This window comes from Mustelus asterias, chromosome 9 (genome assembly GCF_964213995.1).
Source record: "Mustelus asterias chromosome 9, sMusAst1.hap1.1, whole genome shotgun sequence".
In the NCBI taxonomy this organism is placed as follows: domain Eukaryota; kingdom Metazoa; phylum Chordata; class Chondrichthyes; order Carcharhiniformes; family Triakidae; genus Mustelus; species Mustelus asterias.
This window is the reverse complement of record NC_135809.1, coordinates 46,772,454-46,786,918: the sequence shown is the minus strand read 5'-3', so window position 1 is coordinate 46,786,918 and position 14,465 is coordinate 46,772,454. Positions and strand designations below refer to the sequence as shown.

The following is a 14,465-nucleotide window of genomic DNA, read 5'->3' as shown; positions in this document are numbered from 1 at the left end:
ACGTTGTCTACCTGATAAGTTTGCAGGAAAGGATGTCCCGAGGCATGGTACATTGGGGAAACCATGCAGATGCTGCGACAACGGATGAATGAACACCGCTCGACAATCACCAGGCAAGACTGTTCTCTTCCTTTTGGGGAGCACTTCAGCGGTCACGAGCATTCGGCCTCTGATATTCGGGTAAGCTTTCTCCAAGGCGGCCTTCATGACACACGACGGCGCAGAGTCGCTGAGCAGAAACTGATAGCCAGGTTCTGCACACATGAAGACGGCCTCAACCGGGATATTGGGTTCATGTCACACTATCTGTAATCCCCACAGCTTGCCTGGACCTGCAGAGTCTCACTGGCTGTCCTGTCTGGAGACAATACACATCTCTTTAACCCGTCTTAATGCTCTCTCCACTCACATTGTCTGTACCTTAAAGACTTGATTAGCTGTAAGTATTCACATTCCAACCATTATTCTGTAAATTGAGTTTGTGTCTTTATATGCCCTGTTTGTGAACAGAATTCCCACTCACCTGAAGAAGGGGCTAAAGGCTCCAAAAGCTTGTGGCTTTTGCTACCAAATAAACCTGTTGGACTTTAACCTGGCGTTGTTAAACTTCTTACAATATGTAGTTTGGCCATATGAATTACATTTTGTTAACAAATTGCTAATGAGTTTCACTTTTGTTCCTCAAATACTGCAGATACAAATAGAATCCCAGCTTTTATTGAACACGTTTTTCAAAAAACAAATATTCTTGGTATGTGGCCATTTTATGTCAATCCTAATTACCCCTGAGAAGATGGTGGTGAACTTCCTCTTTGAACTGCTGCAGCATCTGTGGTGAAGATACTTCCACAGTGCTGTTAGATGGGAAGTTGTAGGATTTTGACCCACCAACAGTGAAGAAATGGCAATATATGTCCAAATCTGCATGGTGTGGGAACTTGGGAGTGACGATGATCTCACATACTGGCTGCCATTTCCTTAATATCATTTTTGACTAGCAAGTGAGCAGTGAGAAGTCAGATAATGAGTTACTTAAGATTGCTGCCTTGGCCTACCATTGTTGTCCAGGAAAATTTCCTCCTTGAAGTTCCATTAGTAATGAACTGAAAAGGGGAAGAGAATTGCGAAGCTACCATGAAGATTTATTTTTGAGAAGGTTAATATTAGATACCTCTATGCTTGACACATTTGTGCATTAAGGGAAACAGGACCCAAGCTCACACATGAAGAATAGCTATTTGAAAAAGATAACTGATGGCCAGAATCAGCATGAGCCAATCTCAGGAGAGGAATGGAGAAAAGGGTGGGGAGGCAGGCAAAAGAAGGAAAAATTTTCTTTGAGATAGATTAGTAAAACCTACTGACATACACTTTCCAGCGTTCACATATGAAGGACGGTAACTTGGAAAAAGTACTGAAGAGTAACTGCCGCTCCTGAAATACCTTAAGGAAAGTAGGAGAGGGGGAAAAAAAGCACAGAGCATTTTTGAAAGCTTAGTAGCCTTTCAGGTCTGTGACCTTGGTATTTAATCAGTCTGGGAGCCATATATTGCCTCATACATACTGGATAGACAAATTGTCACTTAATTATATATGTTAAAAGTCAGACTTCCAAATATCTACGTGAACAAGCTATGATTGGCATCACTTTTTTTTACATCAGTAAACAAAGTCTGATCTGTAGACATATGTGACACAAAAGTATGTAAAGATATAGTTGTCTATCTGATCAGTTGACACAGGCAGCAGTTTCTAACTCCCCATCAAAATACTTTTGAGCCAAAGGCGTTTTGAGTGCCAGGAGCGAGCAGTATCTCTGTAATACTGCAAAGGTTCTTTCAGGAGTTGGGTGGGGGAAAGAGTTCTCTGCCTTCAGAGCATTGGAAACAATCCAAACATCTCACATTGTAAATGACTTATTGCCACAAAAAGGTGATCAGAAAGGAAAGGTCTGCCATGAGTGGTGCATAAGCAACGCAGTTCAGAATTTTGCTTTCAACTTTGTCTTCTCTGGAAAATATTTGATCAGATCTTATGAATCACACTTTAATAACACCCCAAGACATTCCAGTAGTCACAGTATGGCTGGAAAGTGAAAACTAAGTGCAGTGTTATCTTCAGTCAGAAAGTGGAAAAATCTTCACATTTAAAAAAAAAAGCCTGGCAACAAAATTCAGTTATGTAACACCAAAGTTTTCAGTGCTATGAGCAGAGTTTTGGGCACAAAATAGCATCGACACCGTATGCGTACACTTCAGGCACAGAAAAAGATGGATGCCATTTTCCCGAGGATGTTAGCATGGGCTTTAGGTGTGTGTGTTCAAAGTATATAACTAGGGAAGGTGATGTCAGAGGATGTAACATTGATTTGACTTCAGTGGTGCCATTTCCAATCTCAACACTCCAGCAAACATACTTTCCTAAAGACACACAGCCGAACATGTATTCAGCAGCAGCAAAGAGCCCCACCGCTGTTATTTAAAGAGATCATCAGCTACTTAGATTAGTTGCTGATTGGTTTCTGCTGGCTCGTGCTGAGTTTGTAGAAATGCTGAGTTTTCTGTTGCAATTTCCCACCCAGCTCACTGACTGGGGGTCACTGATCTCGCCAATTTTCTCCCTGTCCACCCCACTTGTCCAAGTGCTGAAATTATAGACTCCCTTTTATCTTAAAAGTAGATAGACAGTGGATCAATTCTCGCTGTTCCTCGATACATTGCCATCCACAATGTGTTATTGTCCTTTTTGAGACTGATAACTATTAAAAGAAATTCAAACTTCCAGTTAATAGCTGGGAGAATGACACATCAAGATTTGATATTTTAAAGGTTTGACATTTTAAAGATGTTTACTATAACAAATGACTAAAAACATGATTGACGAAAGACTATTTTCTCTTTATAAGAAACTTGCATTTTAAACGACAGAGGGGAATATTTGTCTCTTTGTGTTAACATACATTGTAAGTCTCAATGGAATTTCAGCTCTTTTAGCAACCAGTTCACAGTTGCTTCCCAACTTCCAATGGACTCCTGAATCCCCGTTTTGCTAAGTAGTAACTTTGAGTGACTGTCTCCAGGCATTTTCCTCCATTTTCAGACAATTTCTTATATCCACCACCTGCAGTGAACCTAATTAAATAATTCCTCTTTCCATTGGCTATGCCAGAACAAATCGACGGGAATCCATAGGAGGTTGCAGGACATGTTTCTACAACCAGAGACACACTCCCTTTCTCGCAACTAACTTTAGTAACTTGCAAAGTCGAGCAGCCTTTCTGTTGTCTGTCTTTGATATACATTGATTTAATCGGGAAGTTTGTAACCTGGTCACAGAGATGGTTCCCTCTGCCCTGTTCTCCGTGGCAATGTGAAACACAGTAACCTTGCATCCTGGTTGAAATGCTAATTATCTATCCTTGGTCCCAGCTCCCTTTCATCTTAGAAGTAGATTGACAGACTACAGCATAATATTTACAATCCGATGCCTCCAACTTCAAAATATAGTAATCTTGTAAACCTCATAACTAACAAATGTCCATTCACTTGTGAGACTTGCCACCCAAAAACTTATTGTGGACAATTGTATTGACATTATGGCCTTGACAGAAACCTGACTGAGGGGAGATGCTTCCCTACCTGGCTATACCCTTTCCACCATTTACTTCAACTAGACTGTCACTTGGCAATGTGGGTGTTATCACTAAATCACCTCCTACTCCTCTGGCACTTTCTCCTTTGAACATTTTGCCTTGGTCTACTCTTCTCATCTCTCATTTAAGATCCTCATTCTCTGCTGCTTCCCAAGGTACCATGCCAATTTTCTCACCGAGTTATCTTCACTGCTTTAATCCCTTGGCCTCTGCAGTGAGTGACTTCTCATTTTTGTGAATTCATCTTTAATCTCAATTCATTATGTTCCCTCTTCTCATGAGCTCACTAGCCTCTTATCCTCCCCAGATCTCACCCTACATATAAAGTCTCAAATGTATAAAGACAGCTATACCTTTGACGTTGCTATCTCACAAGGCCTCAGTGCTCCCACAGTATCAATCTTTGATCTTTTCCTTGTATCCAATCTCATTTAGTGGTGGAACAGGCTCGAGAGAATGAATGACCTACTCATTTTGATATCTTCCAATGTGCAAAGTCCCTCTCCACTCGCTTCCTTATTCCCCCTCCAAGTCTCGCTTCATTCTGTCCTGGAAATAAAAACTCTACCGCAATTCATTTAAATGGACTTTCAAAATCCCTCCCTTCCTCCAGCGCACTGAGTCAAATACCCTTCAGGGTGTTCCTCCCCTAATCCTGGACATGTATCTTTTTCACCTATGTCGCCTCATACATTCTCTGGTCTCACCTTGTACAGGAGACTCACCTCCTTCTCTCTCGATCCTATTTCTACTAACATGCCGATCACCCAACTTACTCTCTTGGCTCACATGTCAGCTGACATTGTTAGCAATTCTTTTTTCTCGGGATTTGACCTCCTTTCTTCTACTGTGCTGCCATCACCCCTCTCTCAAAAAAAAACTCTTGACGCCTCCAGCCTAGTAAACTACCCCCCACCTCCTCTCTAAAGTCCTTGAACGTGTTGTCACTTCCCAAATTCTTACCAATCTTTCCTGGAACTCCATGCCTGAATTCCTCCAATCAGGTTTCGACCTCTAGCAAATAACTTAAATGGCTCTTATGAAAGTTACAAATGGCATCCTGTGCATTTGTAACAAAGGTAAACCAAATTCACCCTCCACCAAAGATAAACCAAATTCAATCCTCCATGAACATCTGATCATCCGCGACCTTGTTGACCACATCCTCCTCCAACATCAGGCTGGTGGGACTGCACCTGCTAAATCTGTTCTGATTTCTATAATCATAGAAAATAATCACCCGCAATAACTTCTCCCTCTTACTATTAGCACTCTTGCCCCTACAGATGTCAGTGCTTGCCCCACCCGCCCCCCCCACCACTGATTTCATCTTTGTGCTACTCCTCAGTAACAGCATTCACAAACACAACAACAGTTTCCACGTGTATGTTATCAACTCCGAGCTCTATCTCACCACCACTTCTCTCAACGCCTCCACTGTCGCAAAGTTGCCTGACATCCAGCACATGATCAGCAGGAATTTCTTCTAACTAAGGGATGACTGAAGCCATTTGGTCCCTACTACAAGTTCCACTGCCTGGTCACTGACTACAATGTTGTATCACAAGCCAGCACAACAAACCAGAAGATGACTACTGAGTAACAAGAGCAATCTGCTGAGCACATGTAGACAACACACACATAATGAAAGTGCTGCTGCCACATTGATTTTATTCATTGGATATGGGTGTCGCTGGCTAGACCAGCATTTATTGCCCATCCTTAATTACCACAGGTACTGGGGCACACCCACAGTGCTGAGTGGTTTGATACATCTGAGTGGCTTGCTAGGCCATTTCAGAGGATATTGCTGTGGGTCTGGAGTCATGTGTAGGCCTGATCAGGTGAGGATGGCAGATTTCCTTCATTAACGAACCAGATGGGTTTTTAAAACAATCAGCATGGTCACTATCAGACTTTAATTCCAGATTTTTATTGAATTTAAATTCCACCATCCGCATGGTGGGATTTGACCCCAAATCCCCAGAATATTACCCAAACTCTCAAGATTATTAGTCCAGTGACAATACAACTACGCCGCTGCCTCCTCATGGAATGGCAACCAGCATGCCAATGCAATGATTCAGTTGCCTAGAATGTTCTGGATTAACTCTATAATCTGGCTAGAACAAGTCAAAATTCATCATGGGCTGCTGTATAATGTACAAATTGTCATCATGAGGGCACAGCTTTTGCACCAGTTGTATAGTGAGAAAGAGAGGAGGTCACCATCATCCCCTTTCTGGCCAGGCTGCCCACAACTGACTCATCTGACTGCAGTATCAGTGCAGAAAATGTCAATTCCCCATTCAGTATTAATCAAACTGTCACTGACCATTGCAGCAACTTCTTAATGAATACCTTAATGTTGAAATAAAAGCCACCACAAAACAACCATTCTAAACCAACCATATGAAACAAATCCAATATTACATACAAAAGTCAACTAATCACTCTTGCAAATTCCCTCACTACTTGTCTTCTGTATGCCATTTCCTGGCCTAGTGCTGCTATACAGTGCTATTCCATGACAAGTGCTGATTTTCAGTGGAGGAGATTACAGACCTCAGGATAAATTTGACCACCTCTGGGCCTAAAGAATCTGAGGCCTGAACCATTTTGGCATGTATGGCAACAGTCAGGGCACTGGCAAAGTGGCTGTGGTGAAGGGTGAATGATGACATACTGAGGCAGGAGCTGTGAGATTGAATGATGGAGTTTCACACCATCATCTCTTCTTCCTCTTGCACTTAAACAATCCTGCATCACTGCCTGGTCAGGTAGCAATTCTTGATTATCTGAAAAAAGGAAGTGTTCCAGTGAAGGAGGCGGGAAAAGGATCACAACAGACGGATTCGGGTTAATCTCACATCATGACCCCGCATCTGTTTTTGGGCCTTATCCAAATTTTTTTCCATTCTCTTCATTAATTAACAATTTGTCTTGGAATTTGAAGTAAACTGAATGCTGCCTTTCGAGGTCCAGATAAATGCACTCAAGTAATTAAGAAAATAATTTTCAATGTACTTATGACTTCTCTCATCTATTAATTGAAACTTAAATAGACACCAGATAATAAAGTGGCCTGTATGTAATAAATGGTTGAGTGAAGAATGCTATGCGTCCTTACCATAAGAATGTGGTGCACAATGTCTTCTGTATCGCTCCTAACCATGTATTATTTTTTTGAAAATCATTCTCAAGGTGGGGTGTCCCTTACAAGGCATTTATTGCTCTTGGTGAGTTGCCCAGTAAAAGTTTGATTTGACTGAGTAGCTTGCGAGCGAGCCCACTTTAGAAGCTGAGAGTCAACTGCCTTGGTGTGCGATTAGAGGCACATACATCTCATGCTGGATAAGGATGGCAGGTTTCCTTCGAGCTACCACACTAAAGATGTTCTGGAACATTCTATCAGTCTGGACAGATCAGAGATCTGAATTTATACTTGGAAAATGTCTACAGCTAAAAATCTGAAATTGTGATCATGATTTTTGAATAATAGTTATTGTTGGTACACTGAAATCTACAGCAGTGGAAGACAGCAACCTCATATATTGTGGGCCTCACAATACACCTGTTACATCTGGAAATATTTGCTGAACATAATGTATAAAGAGAGGTAATGCTGTCAGAATGTCTCCACTTCTGGTTCAAATGTTGTCCATGTGCTTATATCAGAGTATGGTATTGATATCTTCTACACTTTTATGCTTTCTCCACTTACAGATATTGATGAGTGTTTAGTAAATAACGGCGGATGTGACCATTTCTGTAGGAATACAGTTGGCAGCTTTGAGTGCAGCTGTCGCAAAGGCTACAAGCTGCTGACAGATGAGCGATCCTGTCAAGGTAAGTCTCCATCTTAATTATATCTTGCCCCGTTTATCCATTGCTATCAAAAATGAAGTAGCTTCGCAAACATCTAAGCTGATTCTATCTGTTCAAAATATAGAGAAAACGTTTTGTTTGCTTGTTTACATTAAAGGCTTCAGTTAATCTTTGCTATAATGTGAGCAGCATTTTATAGCCAGGCCATACTACAGTGAGATCTCTTACACCTGCATTAATGTGCCATGTGAAGCTCAAGAGTATAAACCAATTGCTTATTTTAGCTTGGAATTCAAAGAAAACATTTATGCTGGCATTTTGTCAAAATACAGCAACGGGTTAGATTCTAACTTTCAAAGCTGGTTAGAAAGCTGGCAGAAGCTGGTCAATTGCTCATACACATCTTGCCTGAATTTCCATCGCATTGATAGACCCTGATATAATATTAAATGGGCTTACTCTCTGAAACTGGCAGTGGCTCTAACCATGCAGTGCTGAGGTCTCTTTCAGGTTAGTGCCACTCAGACTGGGAGCAGAAACAGTGCGGTAAGTTTCTCCCTGCAATTTCCGGGTTGCTTTCACCCTGATTTTGCATGGCAGAGCCAGGGACAATCTCCTCTCCCCGTCCCACCCCACCCCTGGGATCTTCCTGACACAAAACCCTGGGAGTAATACTGAACAGTAGCTTTTAGAACAATATGAGTTGGCACAAATATCATTTGAATGAAAAGTTCGGTTTGTTGTGCAAGTTAATGTCGTGTAATGATGTCCTTGAACAAGAAATATTTTTGAAGACAAGTATGCACAGGATTTTTCTTGGAAATTTCTACATTTTTTTTTCTTATAGCACATTAATTAGTAAACAGTACAGTTGATTTGTGATTACTGTGAGAACACAGTAGAGAAAGAAAAGTACTTTCGCAATTTATGCATCGGCCAAATTGGGAAACTGGAACCATGGGGCCAATTTTGCCTCCAGCTGAACCTTTTGTTGGCTCCAAAGGTCAAACCAAGGATTGCTAAATTGACCCCATCAGTAAAATGCAATTGCTGTTCGAGGTCAGAACCACATGGTAGGTTTATGCTGACCTCTCCTCTTTAGTTCAGAATTAAACAAGTTGATAGAATTCATATGTTCAATTCTTAGCTCCAAATCATTGCAAAGAAATAACAAGTCATCTTGACAAAATACTTTGGAGCCAAGCAGAAATACGATTGGCTCCAAGCTGTTGTGACTTGATATTTGCTTGGCTCCAGCTTTGGTTCTGTTTACTGCTCACAGCTGTTGGTTAATGTTGCATTTCAAAGATAAAATTTTAATGTTGCAAATACTAAGCCTGTCAAATATAAATTCACTTCTAGTATCAATTCACTTTAAGGTTTGGCTCAGTGGCAGTACCCTTGTTTGTGGTACAAGCCTTACCCTCCTCAAATGTCTACCCTCCATCCTCAGCAATCAGTTCCTTCCTCACACTCCTAACCATTTACCTCTTATCATTAAACAAGAAGAGAGCCCACAACTACAGGGAGAGGCAGAGAACTGGCGGTGGAGCTACAGCCATGGTCATCTTGACTGCAATGGAGGAGGAAGCCCATGAGATGGGTACGGTGGCACCACATGGACCACCCCCCCCAGTATAGATCATTGGTGATGGGGGCGGTGGGGGGGGGGGGGGGGGGGGGGTCCAGAGACAACATTAGATATTACACTGCCATTTGACAGTTGAACTGATATCAATAAATACATAGTGTATAATTTGCACTGTGCTAACTTGGAGCCCAATTTCACCTCCATTCAGTGCCGATTTATGAATCTCAACTTGATGTAATTTTTCAGGATTTTTCCACCCCACAAGCTCTGGAACCTGCTTCCACTGAGCTGTGAAAATTCTCCCCAAAATCTAGGCTCGTATGTCAGAGCAGGACTGAGAAAAATTATACATTATTGGATGTGTAATATTAAACTAAGATTTAAACTGATACCCCAGTTGCATGTAAATGTCTTGTAGTCGTATTTGAAATATGTGTCTTAGCAAAAGATTTCCCATGCACCAGGATAAACACCAGATTAACTGGTTATTTATGTTGTTGTTTGTGGGACTATGGCAAGAATTTTGCGTGTGAATTGTGGGTGAACACATGAAATCACGCGAGAAGACATTGGCACAATTCCCGACATCATCGCATACTCGCACGACATTTTGGTTGCCCGCCAACAAGCAGACAAATGAGCCCTTTAAGGTGCCAATTGATTGCAATCTTACAAGCCAGCCTGTCTTAAGGTTGGCAGTTGGCCTGATTGGCCAGGCAGCTTTTACATTTAAGCTGAAACTTCGGTCCAGGGCGGGATTAAAGTCAGAGTGCAAATAAAATTAACAAATGTGTCTTGGGACTAAGATTTGCGTATGATTGTACTGCCTCAACACACTTTGTATAGTTTTTCCATCGCTATTTGCTTTTCACAGATCTGTATCTCCCTGAGACAGCTCCGCTGCGACTGTCCCCTTGAGGGAGCAGATTGGGAGCACCACCCCACACGCTCCCTTTTCCAGGGCCTGTCCTCCATGTTAGCACTCAGCCTTTAACAGCTCATGTTTCACGCCGGTTGCTCAGTAATAGACCAACCAGCATGAAATTGCACTCTGGGGTTGACCATGGCTGGCAGAGTGTTTCATGCCTGCTTCCAGGCCCATCAAGTGCACATGCCGACGGGTGACAAATTCAGGCCTGCGATTTGATGGCATAACAAGTGAGTGGACTTCACAAAGTCAACTGTAACTTGACTAAAAATGGTCATCGACAGATCATTTTGGGATGAACTGATGGATTGAGAAGTTGAACATAAGTGCAAATGCTTTCTTCTTTCTAGCTGAATCAAATGTCTTTAGTGATAGCTAAAAGTACAACAGACTATGTATGGTCCTATAGCAGACTGTATTCTACTGCACTGCTGGAAACCATTGCATTGAAATTGATCGAATCATAAAACTGTGACTATTGTTTGGTACATTTTATTGTGTGAATATAATGTTGCAAATTTAATGGCTACTGTGAAATATTAACCACAAATATTTCCTGCTGTGAGGCATTTTATCACATTTATTGGTCTTGGCTGTTTTTTGTTTGAAAACTAGTTAAAGGCCATTGTTGAAATAATTCAACTTTATATGGCACTATCACTTTCATGTAGCACAGGTTAATAGATGACTGGTGCTGAGCTACAAGGCGGCAATTCTGTCTTTAATATTTGCATCATAAACATGTGAGTAAAATTCATGACCATTGCAAAGTCTCGCAAGTCTCAGTTATCTCCTTAAGTTAGAGATTTGTTACCTTTTTACAATGTATAAACTGTTCTCCATTTATTTTAAAATTAGCTGTTCTATAGCAGATACATAGAATACTTTGGGGGCAATGTTATGGACAAAAATTGAAAGGATATTAAAGATGATTGTGAGATCAAAACTACAATATACTGCACCATATAACTTACTATAGTAATTCAAGATATTGTTCCCCAGTGGGATACAGCAATGTGCTATACACACATATATTTGCAGTACATTTTCTCATCGCTAACAAGCAAACAGTACTTTTCATTATGAGATAATGTTCTTGTAAAACTAAGGGTAGAATTTTCCATTCCAGGGACTAAGGGCAGGATTTTACACCCCTCCCCCTGGGGGTTTTGTGGCGGGGAGGTGGCCTGCCATTGGCCAGTGGCAGGATCTTCCTGTCTCTCCGCTGTCAATGGGGTTTCCCGTTGTTTGCACCCTCCACTGCCAGGGAACCACAGCGGGGAGACAGCGTTAGTAGGATCGGAAGTTCCTGTCCTATGTCCAGTGGTGGAAGCAGAGGTCATGATGACTTCTGCTGGCGATTGGGACAGCTGAACACATGAGACCTTGCACTGTTCAGCTCAGCAATTGTGCAGAATTCAGATTTTCTGGTTGGGTAAGGGGTTGGTGGTGGTCGGCAGGAGGTGGCCACCCCACCATCACATGATAGGCTCCAATATCCAGGTGCCACCCAAGTACAGTGGTGAAACAGAACATTCTAAATTCCCACTGACAGGGCATTAGATTTAGACAGGGGACAAGATCCTGGTGAGTTAGGCTTTTAATGAGAATTCCTGAGATGAAAACGGGATTCTTGACATCGACCCGGGGGACACGACCCACCTTTAAGCCTCCGTGAGAAATGGGTGAGCAAGATCCCAAAATAATTTCCCGTTGTCCGACAACTGAATTTTGGCCTCTTGCCAAATCTTGCTCCCCCACCCGCCACAGTTCTAGCTGCTGGCAGAGGAGGAAAGTTCTGCCCCAAGAGTTATTGTGAAAAATTAATAATACTTGTTATACCTTTTTATCTCTGGTCAAAACAGTGTTCTCATTTATTTTGGATACTGGGTTGCCACGAACTCCTCGATATGTCACAGAGTATTTATTATAAGATTGTCAGTTATTGTATGAAGGCTGTCTTAAAATACTAAGCAAGGAAGAAAATTATAAGCACTGATTTTCCTTTTTGCCTTTGTTCATCTATCCTGCTTTACTCCTTATTTTTTGCCTTTTGATATTTTCAAATCTTTTTAATTATATGCATCAATGAGGGAAGGTGGTGGTGTAATGGGATTGTCACTAGACAAGAATCCAGAGGCCCAGGGTAACGCTCTGAGGACCTGGGTTCAAATCCTACCACGGCAAATGGTGAAATGGAATTACAAGTCTAATGATGATCATGAAATCATTGTCGATTGTTGTAAAAATCCATCAGGTTCACTAATGTCCTTTAGAAAATTAGATCAGAAATCTGCCATCCTCACCTGGTATGGCCTACATGTGACTCCAGAGCCACAGCAATGTGGTTGACTCTCAAATGCCCTCTGCATCAGGAGGGCAATTAGAGATGGGCAATAAATGCTGGGTCCAGCTAGAGACCCCTACATCCTGCAAATGAATAAATTTTTAAAAACTATAGATTTGTAATATCGGCTGTGGCAGAGTGGTAGTGCTCTTGCCTCTAACTCAAAACAGTGTAAGTTCAAATTCCACCCCAGACACATAAGAACATGAGAAATAGGAGCGCAAGTAGGCCATCTAGCCCCTCGAGCCTGCCCCGCCATTCAATAAGATCATGGCTGATCTGATAGTGGTTTAGTTCCACTTACCCGCCCGCTCCCCATAACCCTTAATTCCCTTATTGATCAAAAATCTATCTACCTGTGTCTTAAACATATTTAACGAGGTAGCCTCCACTGCTTCAATGGGCAGAGAATTCCAGAGATTCATTACCCTCTGAGAGAAGAAGTTCCTCCTCAACTCTGTTCTAAACTGACTCCCCCTTATTTTGAGGCTGTGTCCTCTAGTTCTTGTTTCCTTTCTAAGTGGAAAGAATCTCTCTGCCTCTACCCTGTCTAGCCCCTTCATTATCTTATATGTCTCTACAAGATCTCCCCTCAGCCTTCTAAACTCCAACAAGTACAGGCCCAATCTACTCAATCTCTCCTCATAAGCTAACCCCCTCATCTCTGGTATCAACCTGGTGAACCTTCTCTGTACTCCCTGCAAGGCCAATATATCCTTTCACAAACAAGGGGACCAAAATTGCACACAGTACTCCAGTTGCGGCCTCACCAGTACCTTGTACAATTGCAGCAAGACCTCCCTGCTTTTATACTCCATCCCCTTCGCGATAAAGGCCAACATTCCATTTGCCTTGATTACCTGCTGCACCTGCAAATTGAGTTTCTGCGATTCATGCACAAGGACCCCCAGGTCCCTCTGCACAGTAGCATGTTGTAATTTTTCACCATTTAAATAATAGACCATTTTACTATTATTCCTTCCAAAGTGGATAACCTCACACTTGTCAACGTTATACTCCATCTGCCAGATCCTCGTCCACTCACTTAGCCTATCCAAATCTCTGCAGACTTTCCGCATCCTCCAGGCAATTCGCTTTCCCACTCATCTTTGTGTCACCCGCAAACTTTGTTACCCTACACTCGGTCCCCTCTTCCAAATCGTCTATGTATATGGTAAACAGTTGAGACCCCAGCACCGATCCCTGAGGCATGCCACTAGTCACCAACTGCCAACCAGAAAAGCACCCATTTATTCCAACTCTCTGCTTCCTGTTAGATAGCCAATCCTCAATCCACGCTAACACTTTACCCCCAACTCCGTGCACCTTAATCTTCTGCAGCAACCTTTTGTGAGGCATCTTATCGAACACCTTCTGGAAATCCAAAAACACCACATCCACCGGTTCCCCTCTGTCAACCGCACTCGTTACATCTTCATAAAAATCCAGTAAATTCGTCAAACACGACTTTCCCTTCATGAATCCATGCTGCGTCTGCTTGGTCGAACCATTTTTTTCCAGGTGTACTGCTATTTCTTCTTTAATGATGGATTCCAGCAATTTCCCAACTATGGACATTAAGCTAACCGGCCCGTAGTTACCCGCCTTTTGTCTACCTCCTTTTTTAAACAGTGGCGTCACATGAGCATAAAATTTCGGCTGACATTTCAGTACAGTACTGAGTGAATGCTGCACTGTCAGAGATCCTATTTTTCAGATGAGACACTAAACTGAGGTCCTGTCTGCCCTTTCAGGATGCAAATAATCCCCGGCTCTAATTCACAGAAAAACAAGTGAGATCTTTCTGCTATCCTGGCCAATATCTAAATCTCATCCAACATCATAGGTGGGATTCGCCGGCCGCGCTCGCCCCAAAACTGGAGAATCCCGCCCGAGGTCAATGGACCTTTGCGTGATCCGCTCCCCGCTCGCTGCGATTCCTGCGGCAGGCGGGATGGGAGATATATTTTTTTTAATCTGCGGATTATCTCATAGCTGTTCGTGAGGGCTTGCTGTCTGCAGTTTGGCTGCCACATTTCATACATTAGAACAGTGACTAGACTTCAAAAGTACTTTATTGGCTGTAAAGTGTTTTGAAATGTCCTGAGGTCATGAACAG

General features: G+C 42.2%; 1 protein-coding gene across 3 annotated transcripts in view; it reads left to right on the top strand.

Moving 5' to 3' along the window:
- Nucleotides 1-14,465, top strand: part of scube1 (signal peptide, CUB domain, EGF-like 1) — a 279,156-nt gene that overhangs the window by 184,625 nt on the left and 80,066 nt on the right. For all 3 annotated transcript variants that reach the window (XM_078220129.1, XM_078220128.1, XM_078220127.1), the window contains one exon: nucleotides 7,379-7,501. In XM_078220129.1, coding sequence (XP_078076255.1) covers nucleotides 7,379-7,501 — 123 coding nt within the window. The remainder of the gene's footprint in view (nucleotides 1-7,378; nucleotides 7,502-14,465) is intronic.